Source organism: Peromyscus californicus, unplaced genomic scaffold, assembly GCF_007827085.1.
Source record: "Peromyscus californicus insignis strain IS unplaced genomic scaffold, ASM782708v3 Scaffold_22__1_contigs__length_63687245, whole genome shotgun sequence".
Taxonomy (NCBI): domain Eukaryota; kingdom Metazoa; phylum Chordata; class Mammalia; order Rodentia; family Cricetidae; genus Peromyscus; species Peromyscus californicus.
Window position 1 is genome coordinate 2,284,181 of NW_026294525.1, and position 13,537 is coordinate 2,297,717.

The 13,537-nt window shown below is 39.2% G+C and overlaps 1 protein-coding gene across 3 annotated transcripts; it reads left to right on the forward strand.

The window, feature by feature from the left end:
- Positions 1-11: 11 nt before the first annotated feature.
- Positions 12-12,562, forward strand: Dynlt2 (dynein light chain Tctex-type 2). Of its 3 annotated transcripts, XM_052750725.1 has the most exons (4): positions 12-201; positions 6,452-6,658; positions 10,126-10,284; positions 12,395-12,562. In XM_052750725.1, exons 1-4 carry the CDS (start codon positions 94-96, stop codon positions 12,503-12,505), a joined length of 585 nt encoding a protein of 194 aa, XP_052606685.1. In that variant the 5' UTR covers positions 12-93; the 3' UTR covers positions 12,506-12,562. The 3 variants fall into 3 exon arrangements, 2 of the variants coding, with proteins under 2 accessions (XP_052606685.1, XP_052606686.1); XM_052750726.1 differs by lacking the exon at positions 10,126-10,284; XR_008221067.1 differs by lacking the exons at positions 10,126-10,284; positions 12,395-12,562 and having other exon boundaries at positions 84-339; positions 6,452-6,563.
- The last annotated feature ends 975 nt before the right edge of the window (positions 12,563-13,537 follow it).

Here is a 13,537-nt window from a genome sequence, read left to right on the forward strand (position 1 = left end):
CCCCCCCCCCCCAGGCGTCGCGGCCGGCCCGGGGCGTTGAGCGGGTGGACCGCGGCGGGAGGCGCGGCGGCGTCTTGGGGGGAACGCATCAAAATGGATCGGCGAAGCCGAGTAACGAAGGCGTCCTCCGGCCAAGCGCCGCACCACTCCCCGGTGGCGCCTAGGAGGGAAAGGAGGCCTAGCATGTTCGAGAAGGAGGCAGTGAGTGCAGACCGCTAAGCCCGAGGCAGCTTGCCCGCCCTTTAGACCTGCCAGCGCCCGGAGGCTCAGGAAGGATGGCCGACCTTTTCCTTCTTCCGATTTTCTGACCCCTGCGGAGCTGAGTTTAGATGGAACAAGGTGGTTTAGACGTTGAAGGCCGAGGGGTTTTAGATGTTAAATTCAGAGAGCCGTGTGTTAACCAACAGAACGTTTTTACACGATCGGTCTCAGTTCTTTACAGACTTACCTCGCAAATGTCCAGAGTTATCCAATAGTTGTATTGCGCTTTCTAGATGCAATTTTAGTATATACATAGTTTACCAACCCCAAATGAGTTTATACCATATATATGCAACACACACACACACACACACACACACACACACACACACACACACACACACCCCTAGGGGGGAAAAACTGATACGTACAGATGAATAAAATCTTGTTACTTGAAGAATATTTTTAAGAGAAAAAATTGAAAATACCTAATTATTTCTCTGATATCAGTAGAAAAAGTCATCGTCCCATTTTATTGGCATTAGAACACTGGCATTTCTATATGATTGTCCTTTGAAAACCATTAATGTAATCAGAACTCCATCTTCTATTGAGGCAATAATGGAAAACATTTTGCCCAAGGATGCAGAACTGAGCTTAGAACATGTGTCCTAGGACACTTGGTATTTTTATATCTACCTCACGTGGCTCATGATTGATTGGTAGGATAAAGCTAGACATAACAGCAAAGACATAAATTTTTGAAAACTGAACTATTTGAAGATCACTCAAGAGTGATGACAACATTTTAGGTTTTAATGTCTCTTTGTGTCAGTTTACAGAGAAAAGAACAAATAGGAAAAAAGTAAGAATGCCAAGTTCACACACTCAGGAAAAAGCAGAACATTGTGCTATGTTAAAGTTTGGGTTACCAATAGTAAATAAAGATTTCTATACTTTGAGACAGACAAGAATAACTTCTATTGCCTATCTTGAAATTTGAATGAGCCTGGATTCAACATGAAAATACGTATTTAGCAAAATCTAGAAGCATGGGTACATGGACCAAGGCAGCTATTTTATATATATACATATATATGTATGTATGTCTATATAGTTTTTTTATGTATATATGTTCTTTTGTATATATGTATGTAAATTCTTAAAGTCTAGTTTTCTGAAGGTAAAAACTTTGAACAGGGCAGTGTATATGTAATTCTAAACAGTCTTATTAAATAAGAAACACAGAGCCAAATAAAGAGTTAAAAGCCCAAGAGGTCAGAGCACTAGCGAATATAGACATCCAGGTCTCTATGGTTGGTACTTGGATTAAAGGCGTGTGTCTCCATGCTGGCTGTGTCTTTGAAAACGCAGAGACCCTGCCTGATATGTGATTGGATTAAGGGCGTGTGCTACCACTGCCAGACTTCTGCTAAATGGCTTGCTATTAGCTCTGACCCCCAGGCAACTTTATTTATTAACATACAAATAAATGAATAATTTATTTGTAATAAATAATGAACCAAGAAAAGGCTTGAGGTTTATCATAATGGCAGATGCAAACTGGAGTGTCCTTCATGTATCTGTCTGAGTCTAGTTCTTCAGGTTTTTCTTCCTGTCTATGAATTACTCCCATCTTTCCAGTACATTGCATTTTTGCTTAGCAGGAGTTAGGTCTTTGCAGTCAAAGATTACAAAAACTTAGGCAGATTACTAAAAATTGACAACTTTATCAATCTCATTTAAGCACATGTATTTGAAAACCATAAACATTAGCAAATAAATAGCACTTTTGCTAAATAATTAAATATCTCATTGGAATAATGACACGAGGAAGCTCAGTTTATTCTAAGTCCATGTAGATAAATGCCAGCCAGTAGCTTGTATCGATAACAAATTTGGTGGCATTTAAAAAGATGATAAAGGTTTCATCTCAGCTGAAAGAATAAAGTACTTTTAATAAGAGTATGCTGTAGCATGAATCTTAAAAGTTCTTATTAATAAAAACAAACCTGAACCAGGTATTGGGGTAAACGCTGAAAGATCAGAGAAGCAGAACAAGCCACAGCTACCTCACCTCGCCAGTTCCTCAGCTGATCCTGTTTGCTCAGACTGGAAACCTCTGAGTCCTCATCCAAAATGAATCTCAGCTGAACTGCTTCTTGAAAGCCTGAATGCTTAACCAGCCAAAAGCTTCTAGTTTCTGGTCTTCACGCCTTATATACCTTTCTGCTTTCTACCATCACTCCCTGGGATTAAAGGCTCACTTTCTGGGATTAAAGGCATGAGTCACCATGCTTGGCTGTATTCTTGAACAAATGGATTTCTGTCTCTGGAATGCTAGGATTAAAGGTGTGTGCTACCACTGCCTATCCTCTATGTTTAATATTGTGGCTGTTCTGTCTCTGACCCCAGATAAGTTTATTAGGGTGCACAGTATTTTGGGGAACACAATACCACCACACCTGAGACCTAATCAGAAGATCTAGACTACAGGTAGGTGGTGGTGGTGCACGCCTTTAATCCCAGCACTGGGGAGGCAGAGGCAGGCAGATCTCTGAGTTCGAGGAGGCCAGCCTGGTTTATAAAGTGAGTTCCAGGACAGCCAGGACTGTTACACAGAGAAACCTTGTCTTGAAAAACTTTAAAAAAATAAACTACATCTTTTTCTCACATGCATTACAACCACATTACTGGAGGCCTTTTACAGAAGTTCTGACACTATGAGTTGGTCTGGCTATCAAGAAAAAATTACAAGGCATACTGAATGGTAAACACCCCAAAGAGAGCAAGCAAGAACCATACATTACAGGAATAAAAGTATCAATAGAAATATCCAAAACAAATGAAAAAAGAACACAGATTGAAAAAGAAGAGGAGAATGTTTGGAAACTTTGAGGCAGTTATAGAAGTTGTAAATTATTCATAATGGAAATCCCAGATAGAGAATGGATTATAAAAAATATTATAAGACCTATGAATTAGAGGCTATTCCACAGTGCCAGGAAGGTCAGAGAACACAGCAGAAAACAAGCCAAAACAAAATTTATATGTAGGCATATAGTCTCAAGCTACAGAAATTAAAGATGAAGAAAATCCAAAAAGAAGCCAGAAGACAAAACATACTACCTATAAGAGAAAATTACATTCATATTCTCAAAAATAATGAAGAATAGAGTGAAGTAAAAGTATTCAGAGAAGAAAAGTGACAACTTAGGGTATTTATTTATTTTATATGCATTGGCATTTTGCCTGCATATGTATCTGTGTGAGGGTGTCCGGACCCCTGGAACTGGAGTTACAGACAGTTGTGAACTGCCATGTGGGTGCTGGGAATTGAATCCAGGTCTTCTGGAAGAGCTACCAGTGCTCTTAGCCACTGAGCCGTATCTTCAGCCCCAACATCTTGGGATTTTATACCCTCCAAAACTACTCTCAAATGAGGAAAAAAATGATATTTTTAGACAAAATAATGGAAGAATTGTATCTTCAATAAATCTGCCTTACACAAAATGTTAACAATTTTTTTAATAAAAAGGTGACAAATTTGAATCTACATAAAAGAGCATCAAAGAAAAACTAAATAAAGGTTAATTTAAAAACCTTTAATGTTCCTCTTTTTATTCTAACAGATAATAATTCGTTAAAAATAACAGGAAAGAAATAAAATTTTTGCATATGAATGCATGTTAAATGTGTGTGTTAATGTGTATGTGTTCTAGGTAAGATGAATGGCAGCATGACAAAAAGAACGGGAGGAAAGAATTTGAGTTATTTCATTATTTTAATTGATGCTATCCATGAAGTGTGACAGTGTTAGTTGAAAGTGGGTTGGATTAGCTGCATATGCTTATTTCCAAACTTTAGGGTTAAGAGAGGAAGTAGAGGAGGTGGAGGAAAAATAAGTAACACACTAAGAAATTGAGAAGAGGAATCATATGAAATGCTCAGTTTAAATTACAGTAGGAAAGAATGGAAGGCAAGAAAACAAAGAACAAGGGCATCGAATAGAAGAGAGTAACAAATATGATAGATATTAATCCAGTCATCCCAAAAAATCACTCTGAATGTCGTTTAAAAACAGCAGTTGTTAGAGTGGATTAAACTAAGACTCAATTGTGTTAGTCTTAGTTTAAACCTTACAACAATAAGGTTACTTAAAATACACATACATAAAAGGAGATGGGTGGAGAAAGACACACTAATATCAAAATTAAGTAGGAGCAGCAATAGACTTCAGACAGAGCAAAAATCAAAGCAAGTAAAGTCATCAGTAATGAAGTAAGGCATTGCATAATGAGGATGGAGCCAGTTGTCTGGGAAAACATATCAGTTCTTGCAAATATACAACTAGTGATATGGCATCAAAATATGTGAGAGAAAAATGTATAGGTTTAAAGGATCAATATACTAACATTATGGTGGGAAATTTCAGTAATATATCTGTCAAAAAAATGGACACTGCTGGATCTGGCTCTTGAAGAACATCTTCCTACCATGCATGAGGCCCTAGGTATAATCTCCAACCCTAGAATTTTTTTTAACTTTCAGCAAATTTTATTATAAAAACTTGCAAATAACAAATATCATGCACTGAAATTAACCAGTTCCAAAGTCTATATACCTCAGTGAACTTCTATGAAGTTAGAATAGTATACAAATATATGTACACAAGTTTATGTGTGTCTTAGTTACTTTTCCATGTATCTACTAGAGTATACACTACCACCTGATGGTAAATAAATTAATAAATGTAATTAAACTAAAAAGAAAACTAATAGCCCTTATGAATATTAATGCAAAAAAAACAAACACCCTAGAAAAAGCATTAGCATCAGTATTCAATTCAAAGAATTATACACTGACCAAGTTTTCCTGAATGCAAAGATAGGTCATCATATAAAAGTCTACCAATGTAGTAGTACATACAATGAAGTAGTATCCATTGATAAGAAAAATAATTTTTGTCAAAATTTACCCTTTCATGATAAAAATACTGAATAAAACAATAACTGGAATTATTAGAACATTAAAAGTCATTGTATTAAAAGCCCATAGCCAACATCATATTCAGTGGTAGAAGACTAAAAATTTGTCCTCTAATAGGACTAAGGCAAACATGTCTATTCATCACTTCTAGTCAACATGAAACTGCAAATTCTAGCCAAGCAACAAAAAAGACATTCCTGATTATTAAGAAAATGAAGTTTGCCACTTTAAATTAAGGGACTAGAAAATTACTCCAGGAACTACTGTAGTGTTGTCCAATGTTTTGAAACTGCTGCATGACATTGTCACCTACAGATGTGCTGCATTATATTCACAGTGTTCATAGCCTGGGGTACATGCAGTCCACCAGTCAGTCACAGGTTGGATACACCTATAGGGCACTAAATAATTATTTTATTAGTACAAATTGGATACTTCTGAAGGGAGCATCATGTCAAAAAATTACATGTCAAAAATGGACTGATACATATAAAATATGTTTACACACAAATATTTATATGCTTTTGTTATCTTTTCAAGTTAAGATTTATAAATGTGTTACCTAAATCTATTACTTATGTAAAGATAACTAAAAGTATGGGTAATAGTTCCATAATTGCAGGTAGGAGGGAAGCATGAAAAGTTGTTTTATCTTTATCCCTCAGCCACTCTCTGGAGGCTACTCTTGTTTCTGGTCCTTTTGGATATTTTGTAGGTATTCTGAATACGTGTACACAAGTTTGTATATTTCTGTATGTCTTGGTTACTTTTCCTGTTGCTGTGATAAATAACCTGACAAAAGTGGCTTAACAGAGAAAGAGTTTGTGCTTGCCTCATGGTCCCAGGGTACAGTCCACCAAGACAGGTAAGTCACGGCAGCAGGGGTCTGAGGTGGCTGATCACATTAAATCCACACTCAGGAGGCAGAGAGTAGTGATTACTTGTGCTCAGCACACTGTCTCCTTTTTATGCAGTTCAGGATCCCTTTCTAGGGAATGGTGCCTCCTATAGTGGGTAGGTCTTCTCATTTTAGTTAATCAAATCAAAATAATCCTCTATAGGCAAGTCCAAAAGCTCATCTCTCAGGTGGTTATTTAGTCTCAAATTGATGATAGAAACTGTTAATAATTTACAGTTAATAGTCAAAGATTTAGTGACTGCATAGAAGTCTGCCTAGATTATTTCAGGTTTGTTAGCTCTGCCTCCACTGTATGCATATTCTTAAAGTCTGAAATGTAATCTTTCTCCCTTTCTCTTTCAGTATGCACAAATCTTAAGAGAAAGATTGAGAGAATCTTTTCATGATGTTCAGTATGTGGAACCTCCATTTGACGATTCAATTGCTGATATAGGCAAAGAATGGAAGAGTGCCCTGGCAAAATTAAAGTTTGCTAATTCATATAGAATGGAGCCATTGAGGAAATTCCAAGCACATCCAGTAGAAACTAAAATCCAGCAGATATTAAAGGTAATCAGGGACCAAGGATATAGCTCAGTGATATACGCTTGTCTGGCACATATGAGACCATTGAGACTATTCTTTTTTTTTTTTTTTTTTTTTTTTTTGGTTTTTCGAGACAGGGTTTCTCTGTGTAGCTTTGCGCCTTTCCTGGGACTCACTTGGTAGCCCAGGCTGGCCTCGAACTCACAGAGATCCGCCTGGCTCTGCCTCCCGAGTGCTGGGATTAAAGGCGTGCGCCACCACCGCCCGGCCATTGAGACTATTCTAAGCCAAAATAAGTCATATGATCATATCTATTAGGAAGTCATATGTGTGTATGTATGTGTGTGTGTGTGTGTGTGTGTGTGTGTGTGTGTGTGTGTGTGTGTGTATTCACTATAGGGACTGACCTTAAAAATATAAAGGCTAAATGATCCTACAATTCTGAGTAGTTGTTGAATTCAGTGTGAACCTAAAGGGAAAGATAACCAAGTTCCCTGTAAACTAAATTCTGACATGGGGCTGTGTTGCTAGATCCTAACTGCTCCCTCAGGGGAGGAGGTGAGAAGGTATGGCATCACCAGATACCAGGAGTCAGTTGAAGGCAGACAGCAAACTTGTTTATTTAATAACAGGGAAGGACTTATATATCCTCCTCCCCGCACCCAGTCTGTGTTGCAATCTGGTGGCATTTCGTGATCATCCCTCATTGGCTGGATATGATCAGGAACTCCAACAACACCTGTTGCTAGGCCCTCAGGCAGACTCCAGGTTGCTCATAAGGAAGTACATTATGTGCATGCCTTGGCAACTGGTCTGAGCCAATTTCCTCGACCCTGTGGGCCTCTCCTACTACAGGGCTGGATAGCTGGTACACCTCAGATAGGACAAGAAAGGTGCATTTCTGGCTTTGCTAGCTGAAAGCAAACTGGTTTTAGTGATTCTTATGGATAGGTATGGAGAAAAAGGCATTTTTTTTTCCATGACAGTAACTACATAAGTGGTACCAAAAGGTTTTGTTCAAGCAGTGAAACCATGTCCCATACAGCAGCTGCAGTTGTAGATGCTGCCTGGCCAAGTCTACAGAACAGCCAAACAGATGGATTGAAAGAGGCCGTGGTAACAATCACAATGGCAGTGCTTTATACAGCCCCTTCATGATACCATATATTTTTGAGTAAGGTAGATCTAATTCTAAATGTTTCCACTGTAAGTTTTCTTCAATAAAAGCTCTTACTTCACAGGTAAAGGACCCAATGTGGATATTCTGCCAGCTGCTAAGTATATCTATTCTGATCATGCTAATTCCATAACTGACTCAGGATGGGTTGGAGAACCTGATGTTTGCTATGTGAAATGGACTTGAGTTCACACTCCATCAATCAACTTATGGGTCCCATTCTCAACCTGTATGACCAGGAGCTCAGTTTGCATCTGCATGCTGAGGGTCAACATTTGTTTTCCAGCAGCTGCAGTCCCTTAGCTACAGGAGATCTCTCTCTCTCTCTCTCTCTGTGTAGGTTTCCACATCACCTAAAATTAAACTGCTATAAGGCAAATGGAGAGAAAAGCAAACTTTAGTCACTTTTACCTATACACAGAAGACTTCATGCAGAAAACAAAGGCATGGAAAGGTGGAGTCAAGCTCTTAATACTAGTTGGGATACAGAGTAGAAAATTTGAAAGTATGATTAAAGGTGTTTGGGCTGAGGCAGGTAACCCCAGGAAGGTGCCTAGTAAAGTAAGGCTGGTTGAAGAAGTGGTGTGCCTCTTTCCTCTTGCGTCTCTGGTACTGGAGAGGACCCTTTTCATGAGAGCTTTATCTCCTACTTTCAGGAAGAAGAAGGAAGAGCAAGCTACTGCATCCACAATTTTTTCAAGTACTTTTGGGTCAAAATTATGAGAAAGCAGCATATTTTAACATAGCATATTCTGAACCTTCCATCTCTCCATTGTTAACTATGTATTTCAAATTTATTGATATTTGGCAAAGATATTATAGCTTATGGTTTGGGAAAAGAATTCTGATCAACACTAATAGTATGTGTGATATAAGAGGGTATATTTTTGGTCTGTCACTTGACCCTACCACATAAACAAAATTAAACACAATTGAATAAATGGGCTAGGGATGAACCTCATTTTCAGAAGCCGCCCCTGGGTCCTGAGGCCAGAGTTACAGTCAGAATATGGTGTTGGAGAGACTCCTAGACAGACAAGCAATGTGTTGGGTTTTCTCTGAGAGAAGACTGACCTTGAATTTGAGTTAGATTCAGAAGAAAGCAGCTGATACTCAGTATTGGGACAATAGATAGAAGACCAGATGCAGGCCTTAGACCAGCTGTATAAATGGAAGGAACCTATCAGGGAGCCAATAGGAGAAGTTAGGAGGGAGAAGTGAGGAAAGAGGGTAGAACTAGCAGGGTGCAGGAGCATTGAGGGAGGACATCTACTTGACTTTTTATTCCTATGAAGTTGATTGATAGTAGTCCATTTGTTGTCACTGGAACTTAGTGTGCAGTCCTGGGCATACTCCCAGGAAACCAGTTAATCAAACACTTTGTGATCCACTCCTTCATAGTTTTAGCTTTGCTCACAGTTTGTAAGAAAGGCTCCTGAGATGAAGACATGGCTCAGTGGTTAAGAGCACTGGCTGCTTTTCCAGAGGATCCACATGGTGCCTCACAACTATTTAAAACTCCAATTCCAGGAGATCCAACACCCTCTTCTGGCTTCCTTTGGCACCAGGCACACATGTGGTGCACAGACATATATGCAGGCAAAACATTCATACATTTAAAATAAATCTGATTTGTTTTTAATGAAAGGCTCCTGCTCCATGGTCTGTGAGCCATGTCTCTTTTCCTCACATGTGTTAGTTTATTAGTAAAGATGCTAAGTTGTTGATGCCATAAGGAGTGAGAGACCCAGAGAAGACAGTGACATGGTGACAAGCGACAGCCACTTTGGTCCAGATCACACCTACATTGGAACATGCCATCATAAGCACACAAGGTTTCCTTTCTTTACTATCAATTTCCAGAAAGCTTTTGAAATTCTTTTTTCTCTCTAGTGAGAAATGGAAACTGGGTTATTTACAGTAAGTTGACAGAGTAACCTCATAAGCAGAAACTTACAGCCCAAGTGTTGATCATGAACGGCGTTTGAATCTAAATTTTTAAGGCAGAGTTTCACTATCGTAGCTTTGGTTGGCCTGAAACTTACTGTATAGGCCAGGCTGGCCTAGAACTATAGAGAGCCATGTGCCCTGGCCTCCTGTGCGCTGGAATTAAAGGCATGTGCCACCAAATGTGGCTTTTGACAATTGGACATAATTTTGAAAACAATTAAATTGGTAAGTATAATATATGGTAATTTTCAGGAATACATGTATTTTAAAACAGCTGTATGTATTATTTAGATACATGTTTTCTACTTATATAAAAACATTTTTTTTTAAAAAATTGAAACTTTTTTCTTAACTTTTTTTAAAGGACAGTCTTAAAGATCTCAAATATGATGAAAAAGCCTTCTCTCATATATCACTTGACTTGGCAGATCGAGTATTGGCAGCAGTCAAAGAATTGGGGTACTACCGTTATAAATTCATTATAAAAGTATTATTTATTCAAAAGACTGGTCAAGCAATAAATGTAAGTGCCCCGATGACCTAACATCCATTCATTTGAGATTTGAGGTGTCCCCAGGGACGTAGAGATCCTGAAGGGCCACTTGAATACCAAGATCATTTTGTTAAAAAAAAACAAACTGTTTTTCATTGCAAATTATTAGAAAAGTACTAGCCTAGAAATACAATTTTGCTATCAATAATTTACTAGATTACGTAGCCTGTTTCTTGGTCATAGCAATTTTGATCATTTTTAAAATTTTTTACTTTATGTGCATTGCTGTTTTGCCATGGGTGTTGGGTCCCTTGGAAAAGGAATTACAGACAGTGGTGAGTTGCCATGTGGGTGCTGGGTATTGAACCTGGGTCCTCTGGAAAAGTAGTCCCTCCTCTTAACTGCTGAGCCATATCTCCAGCCCTGAAATTTTGATAATTTAAATGTCATTTAAATTAATTAACCAGTAAGCCAGGTGTAATGGTACACACTTTAAATCCCATCACTCAGGAGGCAGAGGCAGACGGTTCCCTGTGAGTTCAAGGCCAGCCTGGTCTACATAGTGAGTTCCAAGACAGCCAGGGCTGCATAGAGACACCTTGTCTCAAAAACATCAAAAAAATATTAATCGCCGGGCGGTGGTGGCACACGCCTTTAATCCCAGCACTCGGGAGGCAGAGCCAGGCGGATCTCTGTGAGTTCGAGGCCAGCCTGGGCTACCAAGTGAGTTCCAGGAAAGGCGCAAAGCTACACAGAGAAACCCTGTCTCAAAAAAAAAACCAAAAAAAAAAAAAAAAAAAAAAAATATTAATTAACCAGTAAGTTTCATTTAGGCATGTTAGGTAATGAAGAATGTTATATTTATATTATGATATTGTTATTAATGTATGATTTTTTAGGGATGAACAAGAAAGGAAAGGGTATGACTTAACAGTGATATGTTTATGTGTCATGTTGAAAAGACTCAATTGTGCTTTCTAGTTTTATGTCAACTTGGCACAAGCTAAAGTCATCAGAGAGGAAGGAACCTCATTTGAAAAAATGCCTCCATAAGTTCTGAAGTCTGTAGGGCATTTTCTTAATTAGTGATTGATGTGGGAGACTCCAGCTCATTGTGAGTGGTGCCACCCCTGGACCAGTAGTCCTGAGTGCTGTAAGAAAGCAGGCTGAGCAAGCCAGTAAGCCACTTCTCCATGGCCTCTGAATCAGCTTCTGCCTCCAGTTCCTGTCACAAAGAATGTGTGGCCATTTTGGATTCATGACAGACAGTAAACCTTGTCCTTGGAGGCATCACAAAGGAGTCATGGCCTCAACAGCACCACACTCAGCACCATTGCTGCTAGACAAGACCCTAACAAGCTTTTGGCTGAAGATTTTTAAATGTGGGTCTGTAGTCAGTGGTACTAGGCTCCATGACAGAGCCCTTGGTTCCTGCCTAGGATTCACTGTAAGGCAATTACCAGCCTCCAGCAAAGGAGAAAGCCAAGCAGTATTACTCTTGAATCTCTCTATGAAAGGGAAATTGGGCATACCCTTAAAAAATACTTTTTTTTTTTTTTTTTTTTTTTTTGGTTTTTCGAGACAGGGTTTCTCTGTGTAGCTTTGCGCCTTTTTCCTGGAACTCACTTGGTAGCCCAGGCTGGCCTCGAACTCACAGAGATCCGCCTGGCTCTGCCTCCTGAGTGCTGGGATTAAAGGCGTGCGCCACCACCGCCCGGCAAAAAATACTTTTTAATCATGTGTGTGCTTGGGGAATGGGGGTGTGCTCATGAGTGAAGGTCCATGAGGAGGCCAGAGGTGACAGATTTCTCTAGAGGTAAGAGTTACAAGGTAAGGTGGTTGTAAGCCATCTGATGTGGGTGCTGGGAATTGAACTTGGCTCTTCTGGAAACAATACATGCTCTTAGCTGCTGAGCCATCGCTCCAACCTCTTGATTTTCCTCATAGTGCTAGGATGGAACTGAGGGCTTTGAGCACACTAGGCAGGTGTGTATAATTTGAGTTACCCCACCCAGCCTAACAAATTATTTCTTTAAATACAACTTTCTGAGACATTGGCACAATATTTAAAAAATCTAACTATGTAATTTAAAAGTTACTTAACATATCCCATCTGAATCTTTTAAATTTTCTCTCACAGATTGCCAGCAGATGGATCTGGGATGTGGCATGGGACAGCTGGGTACAAGCTAAACATGAAACAGAGACCTACGTGGCATTGGTTTTGGTATTTGCTCTCTATTGTGAATAGCTCAGGACTAAAACAGTTTCACACACACCCCCTTTCAAAATAAATCACATGTACAGATTTGTTAGCCTCATGTGTTATCTTACAAACAATTAAAAGCCAGTTATATTTATTTACTAACAGTGTATTACCCCCAAATAGTAGGAAAGGTAGGTATGGATTTTTATAGATTCCAATACAGAGGGATATTTATTCTTTTTAGATTTAAGAAAATTAGGTAGCCAGGCATGGTGGCATGAGCCTTTAATCTCAGCACTTGGGAGGCACAGGGAGGTGGATCTTTGTAAGTTCCAGGCCAGCCTGGTCTACATGTTGAGTTCTGGGCCAGCTTGGTCTACATAGTGAGTTCCAGGACAGCCAAGGGCTACATGAGAGCCTGTCTCAGAAAATAAAATAAAATTAGGACTTGCCATAGGAAATTAACCTGAAGTCCCAAGTAATGTAAATGCAGGATACATTTTGGAAAACTTACAAGGACAGATGCATTTTGAGTGGTGTTTTAATATTTCATATTTGTTCTTTTGAAAGGAATCCCTAAGCTTAAAGGAAAGATCTTTAAGTATTAGTGCTTTCTTATCTAAATTCCTCCTTCTCCATTCAAAATACAAATGAGTGGCTTTTCCACTGAGTGGTCTGTTAGGCTCATTTAGATACAAGAACTGAAAAACCCCAAATAATTATTTAAAGAAAAATGCATTTCCCAGGAATGTGATAAGAATCCAGGCTTTCTGTCATCTGACTCTGGTTTAACTTGTTGGATTTTTTTTTTTTTTTCCGAGACAGGGTTTCTCTGTGTAGCTTTGTGCCTTTCCTGGAACTCGCTTTGTAGACCAGGCTGGCCTCGAACTCACAGAGATCCGCCTGGCTCTGCCTCCCGAGTGCTGGGATTAAAGGCGTGCACCACCACCACCCGGCTAACTTGGTGGAATTTAATCACATTTCCATGACTGGGCTGGAATCTACTGTGACTTACAAGAGAATGGAAAGAGTGGGTCTGATGTCCACACTGGGATATCTACCAAGGGTTGTGTAGGC